Below are 25,814 nucleotides of genomic sequence, written 5' to 3' on the forward strand. Positions count from 1 at the left end.
TGGAGGTTTAACGTTGCATCCCCAATCAAGAATATGTGCTGGGGGCGATGAAGACACAACTCATTATGCTGGCACGATATTCTTTTTATTTCGTTCGTTCCATCAGGCGTGAGCGACCGTCAATGGCCAGTCACTGCATCCGACCCGTCATAAACCCTTGGGCGTAATCCCTAGATGCACGCAGTTCTACATAGGCTTGCATGTTCGGGACTCCGAATAGGTCACCGGTATGTCATGTCATTTCACAGTGGCGCAATTTAACACCAGCGGGTCACTGTGCACATCTTGATCCATGGAACCTTGTTGCCGGCGTCGGCCAATTCGGTAAAGAAACTTCTAGTCTAGTCTAAATTAAAGCTTTTGGTCTATGTAATAATCTTTTATCTGTGAGATTTCGTATAAATCTAGTTCAATATCTAGCTCTTGGAGAGCAAGCAACCTATAACGCGCTTGAGAAGCCGGCATCAAGCAGGCTATACCTGGAATGTCAAATTGGAAACAATTGCCGGAGAAATCGACACGGGCCATGCCAACGATGGCATTTTCACTCACGAGGCAGTCTTGGTTGCCTTGGCTCTGAGCTTCATCATAAGGAATACGAAAGCATAGGATGAAATGCAGAAAAGCGCCGTGATCCCGACCTGGGATGTTTGTTAGCGACTAGTCTAGTACGAAGTCGTTCCTTGAAGGGCTTGAGAACTCACATCTCTCCAACCATAGTATTTCGCGTTTATGTTCATCGTCTTCAAGTAGTCGGCGCCGGTGGTGTATGGACAGTAATCGCAGCTAGTGGTACTGGTCGAATCCGCCACGTACCCTGCAGCCTGGCTCAGAAATTCTGACATGTAATCTCCACAAGTGGTGTTGGACGGAAGCGGGATGTGAGTAAGCTCGCCAGATTCACATACTACCTTTGCATCCCATGCGACCGGAGTCAGGAGTGCACCAATGAGATATGTAAACGGATCAATGTAATATAGCCAATAACGCCAAAATGCCTGGATTTCGCCGTACGGCACGATGACGCCGCAGAACATGATCAAGCCTGCACCGATGAGAAGAGGGTTGAGTAGCGCTGCAAAGTAGGCATTCGGACTGTATGCCGCGATGGCCTGGCCTATGGACGTGTAGAGGAACTCATAGACTGGATTTTGGGGTCAGCAGCGACTTCAAAGTAGTCGCGCAGAAAGTACTTACAAAGCATCTCAAGGTAGACTTGCCCAGACTTGCTGGCCGTGACGGGAAAGCCGCAAGTGAAATACCAGCAGACGAAATAGATGGTACCGCACAATATAAGGACAGGGATTTCGGAGATAAGCTGACCGGCGATGAAGGCTAACCAGCTGTAGGTCTTGGACTTCTTTTCCCGGGTATCAAAAATATCGCGGTTTTGGAGGAACAGCGGCTGGAGCTGATTGATACAACCTGGAGCAACGAAGACGAAGTTGAAAACGGACATTAAGCGGAGCTGCAGATCAAATGTTCCGTCGCCAATCATCCAAAACGTGAAACCTCCAAAAAGCGCATTGGTGACGTGAAGGCCAATCTTGTTCCAGACATAATCAGGATTGCGCCACAGAGACACCAACTGGCGTTGGGTGACCAAGGCAAGCTGGTAGGGCAGCGGGGCAGCAAAGCTCATCATGTCATCATCAGTCTCCTCATGCTGATCCTGTACAACTTGTAGTCGCTCAAGCTCGGCCATTCTTTGTTGTCTCTCTGCCGACTCGGTCCACTGTTGAGCCCAGTCGACATTTGGATCCAGCCTGCCCTGTACAACGTCCACGATGTGCTCAGCCGGATTGGCGCCCTCTGGGCAAGGCGCATTTCGCTGATTGAAGTAGTCGAGAACAACAGACGAGCCCTTGCCAGTAGGTCCGAAGTATGTTGTCTTTCCACCACGTGTCAGCAGGAGAAGGTCGTCAAATGCCTCAAAAAGTGCCGCGGATGGCTGATGAATAGTGGCAATAATCGTCTGACCAGTTGCGGCGAGCTTTCTCATATACCTGCAGATTTCATAAGCTGATTGGCCATCTAGACCGGAAGTCGGCTCGTCAAGGAATAGCAAGGATGGTTTGGCGACCAGTTCAGTCGCGATAGTCAAACGCTTGCGCTGTTCGATAGATAAACCAGAGCCAGGAGCTGGAGAAGACGGTCAGTATAGCAAGTGAGCACCTGGGAGAACAAAGGGGTCTTACTTCCAATGATAGCATGCTGCAACGGTCTGAGTTCAAGCAAATCCATGACCTTCTCAACATAAGCCACCTTCTCATCGTCGGGAATATTATGCTTTTGACGAAGTCGAGCAGAAAAGAGGAGAGCCTCCCTAACAGTCGAGGTGGGTTCATGAACGTCGTTCTGTTCACAGTACCCAGTCGTACGCTGGAAACTGATCCCTTGAGGCTTACCGTTGACCAAGATACTGCCAGTTAGCCGACCGTAATCCTTTCGTTGGGCTAATGCATCCATGAGAGTTGTCTTTCCAGCGCCACTGCTGCCCATGAGGGCTACCAGCTTTCCCGGTGTGACAAATCCAGAGACATTCTGAAGTAGTTGCTTCTCTTTTCCTGCGACGTGCACGTAGTAGTTGATGTCCCGAAATGTGAACACTGTCGAAGCGGAGCTCATGATTCCATTGGACGCGTTTCCCGAATTGGCAGAGCTAGAATCCGATATCATTCCCTTTTCGGTATCTCCGCCGAGCATTGTCTCGCGCTCTTTGTTTCGTTTATCAAAAAGAACTTGAGAACCGGCGTCGGCGTGCAGGTTCAACTCGAAACCAATCGCGCTCATGGTGGCGAAGAAGACCCAGAAGGCAATGACGATGCCGGCGTTCCTCCAAACATGTTGTGTTGGGTCTCCGTATTGCGACTGGAGGTATGACTCGCCGTAAACTGTAGAGGAACCGGTTGTCGATCCCGCAAGAGTACAGCTGCGATAGGTCGAATTGTCATAGCTCGCTCCGTACGGGACGTATTGTGGTTCAACACACTCCATGACGAGGCCGCTTATCTCGCTGCCCATAACAGCACTGAATGCATAGTTGACCGGGTTGATGTAACTAATCCATCTAAACCAGACATGCATAGCAGGCACAGGGATGAGATAACCTTTGCGCTTGTCAGTAAACTTGAGTGATAATCATGATCGGTAGAAACACACCAGCGTAGACCATCATGACCATAGTACACCATCCAGCAATCTGTGATGCGAAACCAAAGTGCTTGCACCAGGCTCCCACCATGCGGTAGAACGACGTCAGACACAAAGTGCATACAATGAAGATGAACCATTGCGTGAAGAACTTCCCGGCGTCTTGTTCGAATTGTACCATAAAATAGTAGACGATCTCATAGATGCTAAACATTGCCACGACAAATGGAACATCGGCGATTGTACAGGCCAGGGCTTGCGCTGCTGGGCGGGAAAAAGCAAGACGCTTATGCCGAGAAGTGATGGGCCGCCCCATGAACGCGGCAGTGGTCTCAGACATGGCCAGCAGACCGAAATGGAGGATAGGCCAGAAGAGAGCACCAGCACGAGAAAATATAGACGCCGTGGTGTGAGGAAGATTATAAAACAAACTGCCAGTGACGATAGCAATGACAAGTGCTGATCCGACCTTTAAACAGTTGGACCAACGGTCACCCCATAGCACTTGAAATTGCCTGTTGCTTCGTGAGTACTTTGATTTAGAAAAGGCGAGGTGTTGGGCTTGTTGACTTACCTACGGGTACAGGCAACTACTTGCTGCCCAAAAGACACATGATAGGGGCTTTTCTGCCGAGAAAGTAAGCCCACTGTACGGTTCTTCTCGGATTGCCACATTTCTTTGAGGTCTTCCACCTCGGCACTGAGCGACTCCCGACTTTGAGAATTGATCTGGCGCGCCATCTCGGCATAGATATCGCTTGCCTTGTAAGCCGTCTCGAACTCTTCTACTGTGTTTGGAACGCGGTTCTCATAACCCGGAAGGATTTCTCGCTCGGTGTGAACTGCTACTGATGTGAGGAAATCGGCGATGTTCGCACCAGGGGCGCATTCAAATCCCATCTCCTCGAAGTACCGTTTCGCTGTTTGGGCCGGCCCGTAGAAGAGCTCCCTCCCCTCGGCGAGAACAAGCACTTTATCGAACTGCGAATAGATGCCGTTTCCTGCTTGGTAGAGAGTCGCGATGACCGACTTGCGCTCCTCATCCGCTGCCCGTCGTAGGACCCGCGCAAAGTCCAACGCATTGCTGGCGTCCAGACCGCGTGTTGAGTTGTCCCAGCACTGGATCAATGCCCCCGTGGCGATGACTTCGGCGAGGGATACCCGCTTCCTTTCACCGCCAGAAACTCCTCTGATGAACTCATCGCCAACCATGGTGTCTGCTGTGTGCGCAATCCCTAGCGAAGAGAGGACTTTTTCTGTTTGTTCATCGGTGTAAGATAGATCGCTAGTTGATCCACTTGCTCTTGACCTGGAAAGCTTAGTAGAAGCAGCGAAGTTGATCGTTTCAGATACCTTCAAGGTGGGATAGTGTAGATCGTCCTCGGTGTTCATGGTGATCTGGTGGCGGAATTGCTCGGCCTGCTTGGAGCTCAAATTGCCGTACGTAACCTGTCCTGTCACCCTGTGATACTCCCCTCTCATGTTCGCGATGATCTTGAGCAATGTTGTACACCCGGACCCTGGACGACCGAGCACCAAAAGTGTTTCTCCAGGTCTGACCTGGCCAGTAACACCCTGGAGAATACGCCTTGTAGATTTTGCGCTGGACCTAAGAGATGGGATCAAGTCCTTCACTACTGACAGACATGTCGAACCATAATCTTCGCCCAGGCCGTGTACTTCCACGGCTACATCTTGAAATGTGACAGTTAGCCCTCTGTCGGAGGCTGTAGCAATATCGTGGCCGTTATTCATTGGTGGCGTCGGTTGCGCTTCTGAGGGTGTTGTTGCGGACATGGCGAAATTGATTGACTGCGGTACGACGTTCCAGCATACACAAGAGCCTCAATCATCCAATCCGCACTCTGGGTACCCTGTGTGGGCTTATATAAATGACCGAGGTCACTGACAAGGACTGGTCGCTGGGGACCTTGAAAAGCCTACGACATGATTGCCGTTGTCCGCTAGGACAGAGATACCGAACCCGTACCCATTGTCTCGGGATAGTGGGTTCGACAATCTCGATAGACAAGCTAGCTATATCTTGGTGTTGATTAGGAAGCAAAATTACTTGTCATTCTTAAGTAAATCCGTGTTCTATGTATAAGCATTCCGCTCTAGTTAGAAAACAATTCCATAGATGTCACCTTAGTGGGGAATCTGCTTGCGTTCATGGCCGCGCACCGGCCAACTTGCGTCTGATTAGCGGATGATACGGAGTAAATCCAGGTGACCGGACTTACGGAAATACGGAAGGTCCGGATGTCATTCATCACATTGCGTTTCTGTCGAACCTAGACTAGTTGCCCAGATCATCATTGATGGGAGAGCCTCAGGGGAAACCAGTCTCTTCAATATCGGACCGTCTTCAAAGTTATCTTGATCTTATTTTTCTATTCCCGAGCCGGAGGCTTCTATCCTGTCTGCACGTATCGCAGTGGCTAAATCCATAAATCCGTGCGTGTGCGCATCCGAAGCGCATCCTGAGAGGGCATCAAGGCTGCCAGCACCTGTGTACCACCAGGAATCGTTGCGCTACAATGGAGAGTGCTGTGGAGAAGATCCCAAAGGCTTGTGAACCGTGTCGGAAAAAGAAGGTCCGCTGCGACGGCAAGCAGCCTTGCCAGCGATGTCAACGGCGACCATCTGAGTGTTCGTATCGTCAACGCATAAGAATTCGAAAGTCAGCGCGCCACACCCTGAGCCCTATCATAGGGCCTAGTCATGCTCGTTCGACGACCAATGAGTCTCAAAGCGAGTCCCAGATCCCGGACGCAAGTGGCAATCCGCCGGAGCCTAAAAAACAAGCCGATCACGCCAGAGACCAGCTCTACCAGAGTGTTGCTGCTACCCATGGCAATAAAGCTGACTCCGTTGAAAGTTCGCGCCTTTTCTATGGACCATCGTCGCAATTTGCCTTCCTCCAGCAATTGCATAGAGAGATATTGTGCTTTAGCTCACATCACCAACCCGGCGATCGTGAAGTCCAAGAGGGAGGACCGGGGTTGGACCTTTTTGTTCAGAGGTCAATATTCTTTGGGATTGCGCAGCGTACCCGTTCAAATCCATTGCCATCACACATGTCTCTAATATCATCACTGCCGGTCCAGCAGGCTGTCGAATTCCTGGCCGGATTTAAGGCTGCAGCATCACCTATAGTCCCACTATTTGCTGATCAGGAGCTTGATGACTTACTCCACCACTTCTATAGCGATGAATCAGATTCGTCGCTTTCACCTCAGAGACGAGCACTCACATTAGCCATTTTGGCTATCGGTGGTCTTACAACCGCCCATACGGACGTGGCTGAGCTGTTGTTTATCAAGGCGAAACAAGAAGCAGTCGTTTGCGATGATGTGGTTAGTTTGTCAATGATACAGCTCTCAATCCTACTCGCAGAGTATCAAACAAACATGGGGCGTCCAAACTCTGCATACCTCAATCTAGGTGTTGCATGTCGAAAAGCTCTGGCAATGGGTCTACATAAGGAGAGCGATATCTCCTTGGTCCCAGCAGACATTTTACAGAAGCGGCGTATCACTCTATGGTGTCTGTATTTCCATGAGAGGTAAGCCATTCCTTTGTAGATCATTCATGCGTGGAGACTTCTAAGCTAATAGCATATAGCTGGCAAGCACTGGCGCTCGGCAGGGAAAGCGCACTGAAAATGTCAGATATATCAGCTTCGTTCCCAGATGATCAGCCTGTGTTGGTGGGACTTTGTAGGCTTGCACAAATAGCAGAAGATGGCGCCCGTGTAATTTATGGTCGACGATATGAGTCTTTGGGTCAATTGTATGTCGCAGCGGAGAAGATCGGTGCCCGACTCCGTGAATTTGCGGACCAATATGGGATTGGTTCAGCAAGTCTGGCGCACAAACACAAATCGCGGGGAGCTGTGGCGTCGCTTCAACTACACAGTGGTAAGTTCGTTTCCTCGTCCATCGGAATGTACATCTAACAGCTGCAAGTGTACTACCACGTCATATTACTCACGTATCGGCCGTTCCTGATCGCCGACTCCGCACTCAAGCCAGCCGGTGGCCCCAAAGAACCTGACACAATGTGGCTCCGGCAGGCCTGCAGGTATGCAATCGATGCAGCTCAAGACTCTATCGTGTATGCTGCCTCGTCGTTCCGTAAGGACGAGGCGTGTAAGGTAAGTAGTTTTCCTTTTGTTGTAGTCAAAGTACGATTGTGGCTGACGCTTCTATAAAGACGACAAGATACTATGCGTTCTTTCTCGATGCAAATTGTGTAGTGTTAATGTATGATATGCTTCGTCATCCGGCAAAACGCAACTACAATGTGGATTACATCAACATGGCTCTCCAAATGCTTAGCAGTATGGTCCAGGACGAGCCTGTCACTGTGTCGCAGAACTCTATGAAGCAGATGTTGCGTCTTGTGGAAGACATCATCTTAAATGGTAATCGTGTCACGGGACCATCGACTGAATTGGCATCTTTAGCTTCTAGCAACACAACAGCAGTCGAAGTGCTAAGCGATACTCAACAAGGGCCACCTCATCCAAACTTCCAGTTCCCCTCGCTGAATGCAGGGTCTACACAGTCGCAGCAGTTTATCCACTTTAGCAACCTACCTGCTGTATCAGGTCAAGGCAACTTCGACAACGCTCTGAACATAGATGGATCCGCCGTGGCTTATGCCAACCCCCTGCCATATTTTCAGAACGATGTCATCACTACAGATCTGTTCAACTTCTTCCCCGTGGATTTGCTGTCGCCTTACAACACTTCGAGTCTTGAAGGAGCTGACAATCACAACACTTGATCGGAGTATGTCGTGGTACTATCGGGAACGACTTGCAAATGTACAGCGAAGTAGATTCATCGTGTTCTGAAACTTACAGGCTGCACCTTTCAGAGACTATAGGCTATTTTGCTTTTTGTCGAGAGTCGTGGAAACTTTCTTTGCAAAATCGTGCTTTCCCATACAAGACCACCACCCAAATCAACAGAGCAGAATCCTGCCTTATCAATCATAGCCAACCTGTGCATACACTTCGCAAATTCTGGGGGAAGGAGGCGGGGGTTCTAGTAAAAGCATGCCACCTGCGTACAGCTCAACCAAGTACAACTGAAGCGAAGCCATGTTGTCATTCCGATCTTTGCTGATATTGACATTTGATGCTACGTCGATCGTGCGGTGTCGCTTGTCGCTCAAAGTCTCGTCAGTTCGATCTCCATGCTTCGAAACAGGCCTTGGAGGAAAAATGCGAAGCGAGTGGGCATAACCAGAGAATGAAGGCTGCGGGTCAACAGAATTGGTCAGAAGATGTTGGTTGCATAGGCTTGGCCAATCGGCAGTACTCCACTCAAGTATCACCAAGCGCATGACCGACAGCCGTAATCCACGATCGTTTGGTGCTGGACTGATCTTCTTCGAGAGTAGTTTCGCATGTCGGTTGATCTTGGGACAGATCGATGAGTTGACAAGGACCAGCTGAATGCGAATGCTGGTTAATGGGGTCCCGTTGGGAATCTGCGACGTACCATGCGTTGGCTGAGGTCTTCGTCTGATCCGGAGTTTCAGCAGTCCCGGGATTGCGGCAGCGTCAAGATCGGACCAGCAATGATCGTCGCTCAGTCACGCCGACATCAGATCGCTGACAGAACAAGACCTCAACTATATATCGCTGCTAACTCTAGCTTTCGTTGATCGATATATCTTCAATCCTCATCAACACACTCTCTTGCACAGTCACATTCTGTCTCTAAGGCCCGGCGCCCTTCATTTCTTGCAACTACATAATTAATTACATTCATTACACGAATCTGGACATTCGCTTCAATCAGACAAAATGGTTCGCATCAGCATCATCGCAACTTTTGCTTGTAAGTTGGAATCTCCTCAAGCTCGGGTCTTTTCTGCAGCAGACAGCTAACCCGCCGTGCCCCCCAGTCGCCCTTGGCGCTATTGCTTTGACACCCAACAACGCCGGTGCCCGTGACGTAGGCAATGGCCAGGGCCAGCAGTTCACCACTGGAGGATGTGTTGCGGACGATGACTGCGCAGAGGGCTGCTGTGCCGGTGGTGCTACAGATGCAGAAGGCAACGCAGTGGGTATCTGCTCTGGAATTGGTGCCGAGTTCCAGAACGGCAAGACAGGATGCGGTTTCGTGGATCCCAACGCGGCTCAGTCGATCGCCAATGCCGAGAAGATTGTTGCGAAGCAGGGTTTCTAGAGGGCTCCAAATGCATGTTGAGCGCTGAGTTCCGTGCAATGCTAACATCGCGTGGGGAGTAAGGATGGCTACTTGAGCGACAGCTAGCAATTGAACTCATGATCCTGACCCTCAAATTCGTTGAACTCTCAATACCTGCCAAGTTTTTCCTAAAGTCCTGCCTGAAGGTACGCGGCCACCTCATCTATTCCTCAAACCCAATGAATTATGCTGCCTTCAAGACACCATATTCGGCGTTGCCGTACAACAATTTTTGAGTGCTTCTCGACGTAGACATTGAACACTGAGCAAAACGAAGAAGCATAAGCCAAAAGACAAATAATGTCAAACATACTATAAGAGGTAGAGATAGTTTTTATCAGAGCGACTAGCGAGTCGGAGGTAGACCAGAAACGACAGACTCGCTTTGACATACGGATTGCAGCTGGGGCTGTACGTACATACGTAATACGTGTATTCGTGCACCCGTGGGAAGGACGGTTTTTGGGGCACATTGCACTAAAAATAAGAGGAATCCTTCAGCCTCTAGCGCGTTTACATAGCGGATAAAGATCTCCCTGTCTAGCCGTAGCGCGATGGGCTAAGCCGGCCAACGCTGTACCAGGAAATACGTGTATTCTCTACAATACACGTATTGACATTGACTGCGCCTATAGTCTGCAGCACATACCCAGGAAATGCTAGGGTCGAATGGAGGATCTTATCTATTTACGTGTAAGGGTTTGGATAGTGAATATTTCGCTTCGTTAGTTCTGACATCCTCTGGTTTCGCACACTCATTATCTTCGCACTGCCGGCTGGCTGGGCCACAATAGCAAAATGGCACAGTCGCAATGGGTTATTTTGATGCCGGAGACTAGATGTATACGCGCATTTATGGAGTTCGATGAACCCCCTCTGGAAACCCGATTTAGACGTTCGAGCGTATATATAGCCATATAGCCTTGGCTTCTGCGGGATCGAGGAAACCATTGTCAGACTCATCGTCACGAATAGCACTTATATATCACGCCACAACATGTCTTCTGATCACTCATTCCCGGCCGCCGTTCTGGCCATCGACATCGTCCTTGCCTTACCAGTTGTCTACATCACACTCAAACATGGCATCCGGCATGCCGCCATCATCGGATGGGCATACCTCTTCGTTTTCCTCACACTACGCATCGTTTCTAGCGCCATGCAGCTGAAAGATTCGACTAACCCATCGGCGTCGCTCGTCGCCAGCATTGGGCTCTCACCATTGCTGCTCTCCGCCGTCGGCATACTCCACGAATCGTGAGTCTCGCTCAATCCAGCTCGGATCGAGTTGGTACATCCTTACTAATTCCGTTCCTGCAGCCGCGGATACAGCATCGAGAACCGACGTCGAAGTGTTGACACGATTTGGGTGCTCCTCCTTCATGTCGTCATCAGTACCGCAGTGGCGTTGACAGGCGTTGGTGCTTCAGGCATGAGCAAAGCCGACATTACTGAGGATGTCCGGAATAAGGACAAGAAGCTGGTTATCGTCGGCATGGTCCTGCTTTTACTAAGCTGGGTCTGCATCTCCATGGTGACTGCTGCCTCATTCCTCGCGCGACCGCGCACGACCTCATCTGGTTCCACGGATCAAAAGCAGGGCAAATGGCTGCTGTATGCCGTCGCGCTCGCGATTCCATTTCTTGGCATCCGGATCATAACCAGTTTGGTGTACTTCAGCACTCAGAACCAGTCTTTGAGCCCAGTGACCGGAGACATTGGGTATAAGGTTGGACTCGGTTTCATCGAGGAGCTCATCGTCACCGTCGCATTTGTCTTTGCCGGTGTGGCTACCAGAAACGTTGGCCGCGATCGGTCGAACACTAGAGTTAGGTCGGAGGAGAGACGATGGACAAAATGAATGCCTGGGCTATTGACCGTAGTCGTCACCGCGTGTGACTTCGACAGTGCTTAGAGTTAGTCTTTGTGTTCTATATCGAGTTATTGAAAAGTTTGTACAGACTCTTGTCGTGTGTAACCTTATCGGGACTGGTACTTTATCGCCGTCGCTTCGAACAGCCCATTGCCATGCGAGCCGAACTTGACTGCTGCCTGCAATAATCGCCGCGCCAATAATGAACCCTGCTAACCTGATCCAGCATATACGGTTGGCCAGAGTTTTGCTGTTACTTAGAGTAGTGACCATGACTTTGAGCGTCGGTCCTTAAGCGAATCTCTTTCCAGATTCGTGTTCACGCCGCCAACCCTCAATGAGGCCCTCAATGAGGCACTCCCTTTATGAATAATTGTAACGGGAAAAGGGAGTCAGTCTAGCCTCTACTGTGGCACACCTAGAAAAACACAGTGGGGTATGTATTTTAGCAGGTGCGGGACGGGTCCGTACGATTGAACAAATATAAGCTTATTAACGCGGAAAGGCACCCATAGTAACTGCCCTGCCGTAGTGGTTTCTTGCCCTCCCAAGCTCCCTACTAGAGCAGGTTAGCGTTTTTGACCACCTTGATCAGCGTACACAACATGTGGTCGCTATGGGCCAAACACTTACACTACCTATAGAAACCGGCAGAAGTAAGGGTGGTGATGAAATTCAATCTTCGATGTTTCCATCGAATCGCGACGGCGACAACGCTGGGTCAGTCCGAGTAGCTCTAACATTACTACGGATCCGTAGACTAGGTTACTAGCCTGCTGCAATTTCGGATTGACCCAGCAATGCTCGCATGAACCACCAATCAAGCTTCGCTATTCCCTATGCCAAGGTCGTGTAGACAATCGCCAAGCCGATCAGGACAGCGTCATGCTCTGTGGGATCCTTTCTGTCATCTTGCAGACAAGAAGAATAGAAGGGCCTAACTATTAGTCCACTGCGATAAGAAGTGACTCTTCATCAACCTTGCTGATTATTACAGTATGTATTAGGCTCCAACGTTTATCATTTCAAAAGTTGAGCCTCTTGAAAACGCCCGACTTCAGCGAAAGACACAGGTAGCCGCCGGAAATGTCTCACGATGCCAGATACCAAGAGGAGGCAGAGCCGTTGATCGGCGACTGCGAGTTGGCGCAGGCCGACATAGGCGACGACGAAAAAGAGTGTGAGCTGCTTTTTGATATAGTCGAGGAGAAGGTGACACCAATTGAAGGAATTGCTATGCTTGAAGCCATGCGACCCAAATGACACGGTTCAAACGGTTTCGGAGGAAACCTGCCGAGAGTCGACGAAAGAAGATCTTTGGTACGTAGATGGCGCAAAGGCTTAGCATGGTCGGCTGTCTGCTTCCTTCTCGTTGTAGCCGTCGCGTTGCACGGCGACCCTGCCAAGCAATCCCTGGGAGCACTGTAAGTTGTTCATGAACAGAAAGGCCATGAGCATTATAACCGACTGGCTTTTTTATTTAGCTTCACAACTTCGTCGCCTGTATCTGAGGACCCAGGACTACACTCGGCTTCGGCGGCCTCTGGGTTCACATCGAGTTCCAGCACCCCAAGACCCAATCCTTCGACTGTGCCCATAAATGGAACTGCGCCCATCACCGCGCTTAGAGGGGGCCCGGAACACGGCCTGAGTGTCATGTCTGTCGATCTCGGCTTCGGGAAATATCAAGCCTGGTTATGGTCTCTAAGCAGCAACGGCACGCTTTCAAGGAGGGAAATAGAATCCCAGACCCAGTGGAAGATATTCGAGTCTCCCAAATTTCTCACGACACCGGTCATCGCGACGGCCGATACATCTGGCAGTATGTTGCATGTTGCATTCGCCATAGAGGCATCCACCGGCCATCTGATGTATAGTATATACAAAAGGAGTCTACAAGAGGGCACATGGGTAGGCATGTGGGAGGACGAACAGGGCTGGCGAAGCTTGGGTGGCAGATTCGTCTACCAGCCTACAGTAAGCGTCAGTGTGAGCAGCGCCATCGATGTCTACGTCGTCAACGAAGGTGGCGAGCTCTGGCGAACCTCCTTAGCGGGGCTCGTCCCATCGCCTATCTGGGATGAGTGGGTAGTCATTGGTAGTGGTTTCACAGGAGAGGTTTCTGTGGACAACGCTGTTGCCTACAACAGTTTGAGACCGATCCATGTTGCTGCCCTCAAAGACGGACAGTATCAATACGCCTCTTCATTCCACGGTTCATACCACCGGCCTCAAAAGTGGGAGAGCCTCGGTGTTCCGCGGACGTGCCTCGGAAAAGAGCTTGGCTATCCTAACATCATGGCCACCGGTGTTGACTTGGCCGAAGTCTTAGTCGTGTGCAACGGGCAGGTTTGGCAAAAGATGTACAACGGCAGTTGGTCGGAGGAGTGGGTTTCAATTGACGAAAGATCGGGACTTGAGCACGTTACACATGGTCATTCTCTCTCTTCGGGGAGCCTCTTCTCTCGAATCGCCGACGGATGCATTGCTCAAATTGACCGTGAGCTGACCAAAGAGTCTGGCTGGGACTGGAGTTCATGGTGGATATCGATGTGCCCTAACCAGCGGCAGAGAATGACTCGAGAGGAGGCATCGAGCTCGTCAATGGCGATACACGATGTCCATGGGAACAGATTCGATATGTTCTACGACGAAGTTGATGGTAGTCTGTGGTACTCCACATGGTATGGGTCGGCTAAGCAGGGCAAGAGACCAAATCGGAAAATAATCAGTTCGCCTCTGTAAAAACATCACGGCAGCTGTCACCCCGAGCTGCTCCAAGGTAGATTTGCGTCAGCATGTATCAGGTGTCTTCGTTGTCTCATCCGTATGCGTCAAGATCTGAGATCGTCCAATGGCATTGGATGGGCCGTGATCGAGCGTTTGATGAACTGAGAACCTAAATCCGGATGACGCTTCGAAGGCTGGATTGAACACCTTTCTGTTCCATGCTGTGGAGTTCCAACAGTCAGAATATGCCGATTCCAAATTAAAGTTGTCTAGTCTAGTCTACTCTGGACCCGAGGCGCTAGGCAACTAGTGCATCAGCATCCTCAGGTTGTTGACCTCAAGCATCACTGTGAAATATTGATGGATTCTCCGATGGACGTCTCCAATTTCTGGAAGTGACTTTTCCACATGGCGACTGCGACATGACCTATGTACCTCACCTGACTTAGAAGCTTGGACACAAGCGCACAGGATGAACCGGAAGCGTTTCAGCAGGGGGGCTTTTTATCAGATGCTGGTCTTTGGTAAGGAGTTGAAAACCCATTGGTGCCCGCCAAATCCACTTCTCCGCACTTTATAGCAGTCTCCGCTCGAAAGGAGACGCTTGACAGACGCTGGACGCGGGCCGTCTGCCCCACAGCCTCTTTGTTCTCGACTTCACCAAGGGCAGCAAGCAGGGCAGAGAACATGCGCTTGCATGCCATCGAAAGATGGCGTGGTGTGGGTGGCCATTGTTTGCCAATACTCGGCCGTGACCTTCCCGAACCAATCAGTAATACGCCTGGGAAGACCATAGCATGATCTAATTCGTGGTTGAATAAGGACAGCCAAATCTGTGACACGGGCTTCCGCGTCTTGTCGTTAATATCCCTTACAGGCGCCAAGGGGAAGGAGGGGAATCGCGCACGTAAGTTCAGGGTCCCTCCATCCCGTTGAAGGCGAGGGCGATTCGTACTTTCCCCGCCTGGTGTCGACTTCCCGATGTTTTCTCCCGTCCACATTACATGAGTTTATGTTGGCTTTCTGTCTTGTCGGCTGGGAACTGGGTTGCAAATGACGGATTACTTCGATGATCGGATTTGTCGTCTAAGTTAGACAGAGAGCTCGTGTCCTTCTCCAAACATGATATGCCGGCCAATCTTGCGGCCAGCCTTGGCTGCTAATGGCGGCTGCTCGCGAACAGGCGACCAGCTCGCACGAGCTGCACTGTCGCGCATTTTAGGTTTGTCACCGCGCTTTCTTTTTGAGCTGGCTTCATTTCCTGCGCGCGCCGTATCTCATGCTAAAGCACGCCTCCAGCTTCACAGCCAATCGCGGGACCTGTCATCGCCTGCCAAAAGCAATGGCACAGCACTACCATTAAGAAATCGGTTGTGTTACCTGCAGCGAGAAAGCGTGGAAGCGGTCAGCCTGCATCACCGGTATCCCGCATAATCCCTACCACCGCCTACTCGACGGTTGTAGAGCCGCCAACCACGCCCTATACCGAACTCACTATTGGTGTGCCCCGCGAGACGTACGCCAATGAGCGTCGGGTTGCGCTGACGCCTCAAAATGTTGCTCTTCTGAGGAAGAAGGGTTTTGGCAACGTCGTCGTTGAGCGTGGTGCTGGTGCACAGGCCGACTTCCTTGACGAGGCATACGAAAGTGCCGGCGCCACCTTGGTGGAGGCTGGCGGTGTGTGGACTGCTGCTGATATCGTGTTGAAAGTGCGTGGTCCAAACATCACCGAGATCGATCGTCTAAAGGAGGGCGCGACAGTCATCTCCTTCCTGCAGCCTGCTCAGAACAAGGATTTGGTTGACCGCCTGGCTGCTCGTAAGGTCACGGCGTTCGCCATGGACATGATTCCTCGCATCTCACGAGCACAGGTCTTTGACGCCTTGAGCTCAATGGCGAATATTGCCGGATACAAAGCTGTGTTAGAAGCTTCCAACGTCTTTGGCCGTTTCTTGACCGGTCAGGTTACCGCAGCAGGCAAGATCCCTCCTTGCAAGGTTCTCGTGATTGGTGCCGGCGTCGCTGGCTTGAGCGCGATTGCCACGGCCCGGCGAATGGGGGCGATTGTCCGTGGTTTTGACACGAGGTCTGCTGCTCGTGAACAGGTTCAGTCTCTCGGAGCCGAATTCATCGAGGTCTCACTCGAGGAAGATGGTTCTGGAGCCGGAGGCTACGCGAAAGAGATGTCCCCAGAGTTCATCGCCGCTGAAATGAAGTTGTTTACTGAACAGGCTCGAGAAGTTGACATCATCATCACCACTGCTCTCATTCCAGGAAAGCCTGCGCCGAAGCTCATCACAAAGTCTATGGTTGAGATCATGAAGCCTGGTTCTGTCATCGTAGATCTGGCGGCCGAAGCTGGAGGCAACGTAGAGAAGACCGTGCCGGGTAAATTGGTTACATATAAGGATGTCAGAATCATTGGTAGGGCGCCAAACGCTGGAACAGTCGGAACGTTGCTAACAGCTGCTCAGGTTACACTGATCTACCTTCGAGGCTCCCAACTCAATCTTCAACGCTCTATTCGAACAACATAGTGAAGTTCCTGTTATCCATGGCACCAAAGGACAAGTCGTACGGAGTTGACCTGTCAGACGAGGTCGTTCGTGGTGCAATTGTAACTCTTCGTGGCGAAGCCTTACCGCCAGCTCCAAGGCCTGCCCCTCCCCCTCCCCCAGCAGCCAAACCTACGGCGAAGGTGGCAGAAGTGGTTGCCTTGACTCCTTTGCAAAAGACCACGCGCGAAGTTACAGGCGTCACGCTCGGTATGGGAACGGCATTGGCTCTGGGGAAAGCAACCGGGCCGCTTTTCATGACAAATGCGTTCACCTTTGCTCTGGCTTCGTTGATCGGTTATCGTGTAGTGTGGGGAGTGTCACCCGCTCTTCATTCTCCTCTGATGAGTGTTACTAATGCCATATCTGGTACGGCATTTCTTTCTCCTCTCTGGCGCTGATGTGCTAACTACGAATAGGAATGGTCGGCGTTGGCGGACTCTTCGTGATGGGGGGAGGCTATGTACCCGAAACATTTCCCCAGGTACTTGGTGCGGCATCTGTCTTGCTGGCCTTTGTCAATGTTTCCGGTGGATTCGTCCTGACCAAGCGCATGCTGGACATGTTCAAACGTGTGTCTCCTTCAAGTTTGCCCATACTCACAAAAGCTGACAGCAACCAGGTCCTACCGACCCACCTGAGTACCCGTGGCTTTATGCGATCCCGGCCGCACTCTTCGGCGGTGGTTTTCTGGCTGCTGCGTCCACTGGTGCTGCAGGGTTGGTTCAGGCCGGCTACCTTGTCAGCTCTGTGCTTTGCATCAGCTCTATCTCCGGTCTAGCATCTCAAGCCACGGCTCGGATGGGCAACTTGCTTGGCATACTAGGTGTTGGCTCCGGCATACTTGCGTCACTACTAGCAGTTGGCTTTACCCCAGAAGTTCTGACACAATTTGGTGCTCTTGCCACGATTGGATCAGTGATTGGATTTGTGATTGGTAGGCGAATCATACCGACGGATCTACCGCAGACAGTTGCCGCGCTGCATTCCGTGGTTGGCCTGGCTGCAGTGCTCACTAGTATCGGCAGCGTTATGGCTGATTTGTCTCATGTCACCACTCTACATCTTGTCACCGCATATCTAGGTGTACTCATCGGCGGTATCACCTTTACAGGTTCCATCGTCGCCTTCATGAAGCTTGCGGGGAAGATGTCTTCTCGGCCTCTTCGTCTGCCAGGGCGGCACATTTTGAATTCTGGAATGTTGGCAACCAACGTAGCGACCATGGGGGCGTTCGTTACCATGGCCCCAGGATCTCCGATGATTGCTGCCATAGCGCTCAGTGCGAACACCATCCTATCATTCGCGAAGGGCTTCACAACCACGGCAGGCATCGGTGGTGCGGACATGCCAGTTGTCATCACCGTCCTGAATGCCTATAGCGGTTTCGCCCTTGTCGCAGAAGGCTTTATGCTGGACAATCCTCTGCTCACGTCAGTAGGTGCGTTGATCGGCGTATCTGGTTCCATCCTTTCGTACATCATGTGCGTCGCCATGAATCGATCCTTGACAAACGTTTTGTTTGGAGGCATATCAGCGCCTGCAGAGACCGAATTCAAGGTCGAAGGCGTGGTCACGCAGACGAATGTCGAAGATACTGCGGAAGCCTTGACAAACGCGGAGAGCGTCATCATAGTCGTCGGCTACGGCATGGCGGTGGCGAAAGCCCAATACCCCTTAAGCGAGATAGTCAACACATTACGAGCAAAGAACATCAACGTTCGGTTCGCCATCCATCCTGTTGCAGGTCGCATGCCTGGCCAATGTAACGTTCTGCTGGCTGAAGCGAGCGTACCATATGACATCGTCCTGGAAATGGATGAGATCAATGACGACTTTCCCGACACGGATCTTGTGCTGGTGATTGGCGCCAACGATACGGTCAATCCCATAGCACTTGAGCCGGGTAGTCCAATTGCCGGCATGCCAGTGCTGCACGCTTGGAAAGCGAAGCAGGTCATTGTGATGAAGCGGGGTATGGCTTCTGGCTATGGTGAGCCAACCACTTCAATTATACATCCACGTCATTTACTAACCAATGTGACCAGCCGACGTGCCCAACCCAATGTTCTATATGCCCGGAACCAAGATGTTGTTCGGAGACGCCAAGATGACATGCGACGGTGAGTTTCTCTTGCAGTTGCTAGCCAGCATGGTACTAATTACTCGAATAGCCATCAAAGCCGCTATCGAATCTCGAAACTAGAACTAGAACTAGAGCTGCATGCGTACATTCCAGCATATCCCGTGCATAGCCTGCATTCTAGAAATGCATTTGACTGCACGTAAACTTCATCTGACCAGCATTATGCGATTGTAGCCTGTGTACGATTGGTTTGTAGATGCTTGCTGTTTATAGTAGCACCAACGCAGGTCAAGCTAAAGAGCGAGCCAGCTGGCAGTGGCGTGTTTCGGTGTTTTTGACTTTAGTTGTGGCTATGATCTATTGTCCTCTTGGTGCACTATTGATTGAGCATTTAGTTGCGTCATTTCTGATTTCCTTGCATCTGCATACTAATTTACAATATCGCGGAGGTGCATTTTTCATTTCAGTTTCTGTCATGGCGGATGGGATTATTTGTTGTGAGGCTCATCCTGCATATAGGTTAATTGGCTACGTCGGCCGTAAATAGCAAACCGCCAAAAGCAATCACGCTGGTCGGTTACATTTATTGAGTCATGCTCTCACTTCTCCTCTGCAGTGCTGCGAAACCACGAAGCGCTTAATTGGGCGGTGCTGAATCATACTGTTCAGCCACGATCGTGGGTTGAACCTGGCCTACATACGTAATGCCGAGCGTAGATGCACATGTAAAGTCGCTAGCCAAACATGCGGCAAATGTAGTTACAAGGCGAAGATAAATAGCTTAAATCAAGCAGCGACTCAATTGATACGGCGACGATACGACCCGTATAGTTGGTCGCAAAGGCTTGTTTCATGGCAGAGATTTCATCGCGTCCTATTAATTAATGCAGGGGGTAAAGTCAATTGCTTCCCTAAGTTAACGAGTTGCGATGCCAAGGCTTCTGCAGATGCCACCTGTGCCGAGTTGCTCAACCGAGCTTCTGCAAGCTTTCTTTTCCTTCTGATAGCAGCACATAAACAGAGTTCCGAGTGTAACAGGTTTTTGTCGGATCGAAGTGCGCTTTCCCCCGGTGACGATTTCAACCCTCCAAAAAGCTCATGCATGTATGTCATGTTGTTACGCCGTGGCTGGTTGGCTTGCCAGTCGCTTGGGTAATGCCAAGATTTTCCGACATTTCTATTTATGTGGTCATGATCAACATTCGCGCTCCTGCAGCTGCAAAGTCTCATCCTCTTAGTCGCTCGGTTCATGACTCAAAAGGTCCCCGCCGCGACCAGTTACCGCCAGTTGCCCGAACGCCTCTGATGTACCAAGCATGCATGCTTCGAAACACATTGGAGGGGTGAACACAAATGAATTGCATGAGTTGCTGCATCATGGTCAAAAGTCATATTACACGCACGTTTTGGGGCACGCTGGCATTCTGTCGGTCCTGCCGTTCCGCCGTCTTTCATTTTGACATGTCTCAGCATGGCGGATCTCGTGGGCCCAACACTCAACCTTAAAACATTGCTACGTGCGACAAGAATTGAAGATCATCTTAACGCTCAACTCCAAATACGAAACATGCAATTCACCTGTTGCGAACATGCCAAACTCTTTATCTGTATTCCGTATTGCTTAAATGACAAGGTCACTGGCGAACCCGCAATCCCACAGTGGTATGCCGCACACACAGCCCACAAACGCTCGTTGTTCGGCTTTGTTTAGCCTCTGGCCTGTAGCATGCGGCAGTCTCGGGGGTGGGTAATTGAACAGAGGAGCAAGTCATCGTATTTGGCAGCTCGTTTTAAAACTACCCTTGTCCAACAGCCTAGGATCCACGTACAGCTACACCTTTCTCTCTCAGCTACCAGCCCCATTTGGTATTTAGTATTACTCCCTAGCACCTTGTCTGACTTTTGATTGGCCGCCGTCTGTGTAACCTTACTTCCAAATGCGGTGCCTGCCAGGATCTCGAAGATGAGGAAGGACTGCCGATCGACCTGCTTGCAGCTTAGTCAGGGACCACACCTTGCGCATCCTCCCCACGTTCTCCTTGTCTCTTCACGCTGGGAATAAGCCATACGAGGCGTCAAGGCGTGCACTCAACTTCGCTGAGATCACCTGCCACGATCTACTGCATGGCGCCTGCAGGGCTTGACCAGGTCAAGCCAAGTCTTGGAGCCAAGCAACTTGGATAGATGACAATCGTCGCTTTATGTGGACCAAATCGTCAACGCTAGGACGAACAGTTTCAACGCTCCCCCAAGGCGCCCTGTTCAAGCGAACCCCTGGCCCATGTTCGTGGCCAAGCACCTTTATATAGCAAAATTCCGCGCGCATAGGTAACCATGTCTTCTTCAACGAAAGTTCCGTGTTGATCTTCATAATCTTCGTTGTCGCTCGTTTTAGTCCACCTCGAACACTCTGTCGTCATTCCAGTGTTCCCGGAGCGCCTTCACAGATCGTCGGATTTCCTTGACGCTTTACACATCATGAAGTTCACAAAAGTGTCATCGTACGCCCTCTGCGGTGCTGCGGCGGTTTCTGCGCTCCCGCAGACCGTTGCCAAGCGGGACACTAAGGATCCTCTTTCGCTCGACAACTTTGGATGGTTCAGCACGATCTCGTTGGATGATGCAAAATCGGGGTTTCTCAAGTCGCACAACGGCACCATCTCTAAGATCATCGAGGATCTGTCAGACGACCTGAAGGAGGTCGCTGGTGCCATTGCCGACTCTTTGACAGTCGGCGGGTCATCGTCTTCGTCGTCCCCCGGCGAGTCTAAGATCTCTTCGGTTGACGATTCGGCCGACACCGTATCTGCGGCGGCGGTCAGTTGTGACAACCCTAACCAACGATTTGAGTGGAGGAGTTACTCGGACACTGATAGACATGCCTTTGCCGCCGCATTGAAATGTCTGGTCGATGCGCCATCGTCTGGCAACTTCCCTCCATCTCAAAACCGCTATGAGGACCTGGTCCGCGTGCATCAGATGATGACAGACACCATTCACGGCAACAACATTTTCCTTTTCTGGCACAGATACTATGTCTGGACTTTGGAGCAAATTATGAGGGAGGAGTGTGGTTTCGACAGAGCCTTCCCTTGGTGGGATGAGACTCTCGACGCCGGCAACTTTGCCGCCTCTTCCATCTTCACGGCCGACTTTTTCGGAACTCTGCCTACGGCCACCAACGGTCAGGGTACTTGCATCACCGATGGCTACTTCGCCAACACCGTCGCCCACATTGGACCCGGCACGGGCTCCCAGGACCACTGTCTCTCCCGCGCTGTCGACGAGTCCCTGACCTCCCAGTGCAACGAGGACTTTGTCAACACCTGCAACTCGCGCACCAACTATCCCGACATGGAAAACTGCGCCGAGCTCGGCCCTCACGCCTATGGCCACAACGGTATCGGATCCGTCATGGCCGACGTGTCCGCCTCGCCAGAGGACCCTACCTTCTTCCTGCACCACCTCTTCATCGACCGCAACTTCTGGTTATGGCAGAACGGTGATGCTTCCCGCAAGACGCAGATCAACGGCTGCATCGACAACAACAGCCCCTGCACCGCATTGACCCTCGACACCGTCATCAGCGTCCAGGGTCTGCGACCTGACGTCACCGTCGCCGACATTATTGATACCCAGAACGGCGCCATGTGCTATCTCTACACATACTAAGTCCATACGACAGATGTTTCATTTGCAGTTTTTCTTTCCTTCGAGGCATTGGGAGGCGCGGCTTGAACTTGCTTTGTTTTGACTGGGCGCCCAGAAAAGAGGCGGTCTAGGTCATGTCACATAAGGTTTCAATATCTTGTACATACAGATGACTTGATCGAAAAGGCATAGACACCCCCCGGAGCGTTGGCCGACGCCATTGAATGTAATTAATTTAATTCTAATACCCTCAACATTTGCTAGATGCACGTATTTGTCTTGATATATGCAGAGAACATATTAGCTGCCGACGCCACGCGTGCTAGACTTTCATGATCATGTCGTGTACCCGGGTCGTTGTGCTAGTTCATGTCGTGGCACCATGCCACGTCGGTGTCTCACAGGGCGGATGCTGTCTCATCGAAAATCTGGGTTGACTTGGTCGGGCGTCTCGTCACATGATCTAGCATCGATATGCGCGTTGTGCTGATAATGGTAGCTCGCATCTGAAACGGGAATGATTGCTTGAAGCAATTACTCATACCATATGCGTAGGTTCGACCTGTTGATGCTGTTGATCAGGATAGGGTCTTGAGCAATTGTTTTTCGTTCACGCTCTTGGCAGTACTACCGGGGGCAAGTGGCGCATATTAAAATTCGCAATGGCCAAAATAAGATACCAACAGGCTTCCACTAATGCAATACAGAATAGCTGTTCAAACAAGAAGTAATGGTTCTGCTTAGATTCAATCCAACAGAAGGACTACCAATAGTGCATGCTTCGTGACAGTTTCATCCTGCTTGGTCGATTGTGACCGAACAACTATTGCATTGCGGTGATAAACAAACAGGATCTGTCACTCCTCTCGGCCATTTTACTCTTTGTCGTATTCATCTGCGGAACGTGACGGTTGTGCTGCGACATTTGTTGAGGCTTCTTTATTCGACATTATTTTAGGCAGGTCAAGAATTGACAAGTCGACTCATGAAGAAACATCAAGTAGAACTTTTATGGCACGCAGAGCTTTGCCACTGTACCTCGACGCTTACGTATGAGATGGTCGCGATGGCTGGACTGGACTTCCGAACGTTCCCGGTCCCAAAATGCCACCATTTGATACCGGTGATCATCCGTTACATGTCGAAGTCCTGAACGGGCTCGGTAGAGGCTTGCATTCGTTTGTCTAGAAAGCAAGCATTCAAGGTGCGATTTACGCTTCATAGATAAAAAGGATTTCCCGCGCATATGCCTTCGTAGAATTGACAAGTCGTAGTGTTGACGCTCGTGTTATTTTTTTCCTTCCAAAGAATATATATATTTCTTTCAAAAATCGTCAGCATGTCGATTTGTCGAGACTAATAAGGGACGAATCACACGAGCGCTCCATTGTGGCATAAAATATTACCTTATTCAACATATGTACAAATGCCAAGAGGCTAGGTTCAAATGAATGTACTGGAGATGATTCTAGCGACAGCATCGAAATAGACTCTATCAGACTACCAAAGCCTTTTCCGCAAGCTGTATTCGTCCCTGACACAAGGATTCTCGTTGAGATCATCGTGATTCCAAGTCTTATTATGAACCAGCGGCTCCAGCGGCGCACACCTGGACTCGAGTTTGACCGGCACGCACCCATGTGGAATATTCTCTGTCAATGTCTCGTTCAGCACGGTATAAGCAAAACGGACTGCTAATACATCCTGCAGTCGAAACTTGCGCTGACACACGAGCCAAGTCCCGGGTGCGGGACCCCAGACCGACGGTACGGGCTGCGTGGGGGCCGGAGCGCCGAGCGCCAGATCTCCGTCATGGTTCACGAACACATTGTGCTCCTTGGTATAAACCGGGTCGAACTCGTCAAGGTACTGCGCCTTGAACGACAGCCGGAACCATCGCTCGTGGTCCGTGTAGGCCTGCCAGGTGGCGCTGCCGCCTGGAAAATGTATATTCTGCTCGTAAAAGATGGGCCTCATCTCCCGCGTGGCGACCGCTATGTTCTTGTAAGGAACTCCAGCCGACTTGTACCCAAACCACCAAGTCGACTTTTGTGACAATGAGTCCGGTAGACCCGGCAGGATACGTGAGTATTCATTGTCGTAAACACCATCGTAGTCAGCGTTCTTGGCGATGCGGATCCGGTATGCCTTGTCGTAGACGAAACCAGAGGCGCTCCGCTGTGCATGTTCCGTCGTGTCGGGCGAGATTGCGACGGCACTGGCAAGTGCACAGAGGCCGAGCGCGACAAAGCTTCCAAGATGCATGACAAAGTCCTTGATATGGCAACTCGAAGCCGTCGCGTCCACAAGTGCTTGACTTATACGACGATGGGAGACGGTACAATGCAGATATACCAGCGTGGGCGCATGCGGCGCACTACACTGAGCTTAAATACCTAACAAATCTCACCACTAACTGCGTGAACTTTTGCTCAATACTACCTTGTTGTAGCATGAGTGAGGACACTGCACAGTCGAAATTGATTGCCTTGGCGTGCATACTCGTATCTGCAACTGCTGGATCGGAGAATAATTGTATTGGCTGATCCAAATGTTGTGTTGAATCCTTAGACAAGGTCTAATCGGTGAATTAGGTGTGTAGCGGGCGCAGGTGGTTGAAAAGTACCCAGACACTTACTAACCTACCCCAGTCTGCCTGGTTCCGCGAGACCGCAAGCTGGAGGCAGAAGAGGTCGGGGACTTCGACCATCTACAAATTAATTGAGTATTGTCGAGACTTTCTTGAGGTTTCACAAAGTGAGATGTGCCAATGTGCGAAAAACGGAGACTTTCCTCGTGTTGATGACAGTCCACATCTATACGTCGGGGGGGGGGGGCAGCATCAACAATCATGGCCACGGCGCAAACGCTCACAGATAGTGTGCGCTGGAGAGGTCTTCCCCCTATAGAGCAACAACAATGACCATTTCAGGAAGAAGAGACAGAATGAGATTTCATGGTCCTCTTGATGGGCAAATCAAGGGCTGGGGAAAAATCATCGATTATGTAGCTGTCTCTATCTGTCATCTGAGCCTTTTATCCCATTGTAACAGGTAGTCGCGGCACGTTCCACGCTTGAATCGTAAGATTGTAATTTGGTTTGACAGATAACGATGTAACCTAGGGATCTCAGCATCAGACGGATGGCCTTAGCGCAATACCATATGGGAAGGGTCATTGGCATTGAGACGAAGGCAGAAATCGTTCATTTGTATGAGTCCACCGCAGAATTGATCGTGGTTGCTCGGCGGTGTTGGGGTCTGCTTGAATTCATCTTTGTCCATCAGTCCGATGATTATCAGAATATAGTAGGTCTTCCTTTCGAAATCGTACTATTAGATCGTTATAATACAGTGGTTGTAGGCCACCGAAAGCTAGCAATGGTCCCGCCCCCGCTTTCCTTTCCCTGCCTTTGGAGCCAATCAGAGCAAAAACCTGATGGGTGCCTCAGATACCCATCTGCGGCAACCACTTTGGGTAGGTAGCCTTCAGCCGAACAGAGGATAGCTCTCAGGGCCCTGTTCCGTACCCTTAAT

General features: G+C 50.8%; 8 protein-coding genes across 8 annotated transcripts; 6 read left to right on the top strand and 2 right to left on the bottom strand.

The window, feature by feature from the left end:
* Positions 1 to 48: 48 nt before the first annotated feature.
* On the bottom strand, positions 49 to 5,307 carry BKA67DRAFT_558031 (putative ABC multidrug transporter). The gene is made up of 6 exons (XM_046102299.1): positions 3,728 to 5,307; positions 3,163 to 3,668; positions 2,199 to 3,110; positions 1,198 to 2,142; positions 705 to 1,144; positions 49 to 641 (listed from the first exon to the last, which is right to left on the bottom strand). The coding sequence occupies exons 1-6, from the start codon at positions 4,948 to 4,950 to the stop codon at positions 549 to 551; spliced, it is 4,119 nt and encodes a 1,372-aa protein (XP_045962661.1). The 5' UTR covers positions 4,951 to 5,307; the 3' UTR covers positions 49 to 548.
* A 154-nt stretch (positions 5,308 to 5,461) lies between these two features.
* On the top strand, positions 5,462 to 8,049 carry BKA67DRAFT_214024 (uncharacterized protein). The gene is made up of 4 exons (XM_046095516.1): positions 5,462 to 6,721; positions 6,781 to 7,076; positions 7,125 to 7,312; positions 7,372 to 8,049. Exons 1-4 carry the CDS (start codon positions 5,694 to 5,696, stop codon positions 7,945 to 7,947), a joined length of 2,088 nt encoding a protein of 695 aa, XP_045962662.1. The 5' UTR covers positions 5,462 to 5,693; the 3' UTR covers positions 7,948 to 8,049.
* A 928-nt stretch (positions 8,050 to 8,977) lies between these two features.
* BKA67DRAFT_533582 (uncharacterized protein) lies at positions 8,978 to 9,362 on the top strand (the record flags this gene model as incomplete). Its single annotated transcript, XM_046099724.1, has 2 exons — positions 8,978 to 9,011; positions 9,079 to 9,362. The coding sequence occupies 2 exons, from the start codon at positions 8,978 to 8,980 to the stop codon at positions 9,360 to 9,362; spliced, it is 318 nt and encodes a 105-aa protein (XP_045962663.1).
* A 1,018-nt stretch (positions 9,363 to 10,380) lies between these two features.
* On the top strand, positions 10,381 to 11,244 carry BKA67DRAFT_533583 (uncharacterized protein; the record flags this gene model as incomplete). Its single annotated transcript, XM_046099725.1, has 2 exons — positions 10,381 to 10,640; positions 10,704 to 11,244. The coding sequence occupies 2 exons, from the start codon at positions 10,381 to 10,383 to the stop codon at positions 11,242 to 11,244; spliced, it is 801 nt and encodes a 266-aa protein (XP_045962664.1).
* Positions 11,245 to 12,342: 1,098 nt separating this feature from the next.
* BKA67DRAFT_533584 (uncharacterized protein) lies at positions 12,343 to 14,001 on the top strand (the record flags this gene model as incomplete). Its single annotated transcript, XM_046099726.1, has 3 exons — positions 12,343 to 12,436; positions 12,635 to 12,680; positions 12,741 to 14,001. The coding sequence occupies 3 exons, from the start codon at positions 12,343 to 12,345 to the stop codon at positions 13,999 to 14,001; spliced, it is 1,401 nt and encodes a 466-aa protein (XP_045962665.1).
* A 1,107-nt stretch (positions 14,002 to 15,108) lies between these two features.
* Positions 15,109 to 18,747, top strand: BKA67DRAFT_591420 (mitochondrial nicotinamide nucleotide transhydrogenase-like protein; the record flags this gene model as incomplete). Its single annotated transcript, XM_046104714.1, has 7 exons — positions 15,109 to 15,208; positions 15,286 to 16,410; positions 16,461 to 16,910; positions 16,961 to 17,113; positions 17,164 to 18,534; positions 18,590 to 18,664; positions 18,716 to 18,747. The coding sequence occupies 7 exons, from the start codon at positions 15,109 to 15,111 to the stop codon at positions 18,745 to 18,747; spliced, it is 3,306 nt and encodes a 1,101-aa protein (XP_045962666.1).
* Positions 18,748 to 21,450: 2,703 nt separating this feature from the next.
* BKA67DRAFT_493726 (uncharacterized protein) lies at positions 21,451 to 22,293 on the top strand (the record flags this gene model as incomplete). The annotated part of the gene is made up of 1 exon (XM_046097011.1): positions 21,451 to 22,293. A coding segment is annotated over one exon (843 nt), but the record flags the coding sequence as incomplete, so codon positions are not given.
* A 1,289-nt stretch (positions 22,294 to 23,582) lies between these two features.
* On the bottom strand, positions 23,583 to 24,729 carry BKA67DRAFT_214248 (uncharacterized protein). Its single transcript, XM_046095517.1, has 2 exons — positions 23,685 to 24,729; positions 23,583 to 23,599 (listed from the first exon to the last, which is right to left on the bottom strand). The coding sequence occupies exon 1, from the start codon at positions 24,541 to 24,543 to the stop codon at positions 23,779 to 23,781; it is 765 nt and encodes a 254-aa protein (XP_045962668.1). The 5' UTR covers positions 24,544 to 24,729; the 3' UTR covers positions 23,583 to 23,599; positions 23,685 to 23,778.
* Between the last annotated feature and the right edge of the window lie 1,085 nt (positions 24,730 to 25,814).

The sequence above is a fragment of the Truncatella angustata genome (genome assembly GCF_020726525.1).
Source record: "Truncatella angustata strain MPI-SDFR-AT-0073 chromosome Unknown BKA67scaffold_2, whole genome shotgun sequence".
Classification (NCBI taxonomy): domain Eukaryota; kingdom Fungi; phylum Ascomycota; class Sordariomycetes; order Amphisphaeriales; family Sporocadaceae; genus Truncatella; species Truncatella angustata.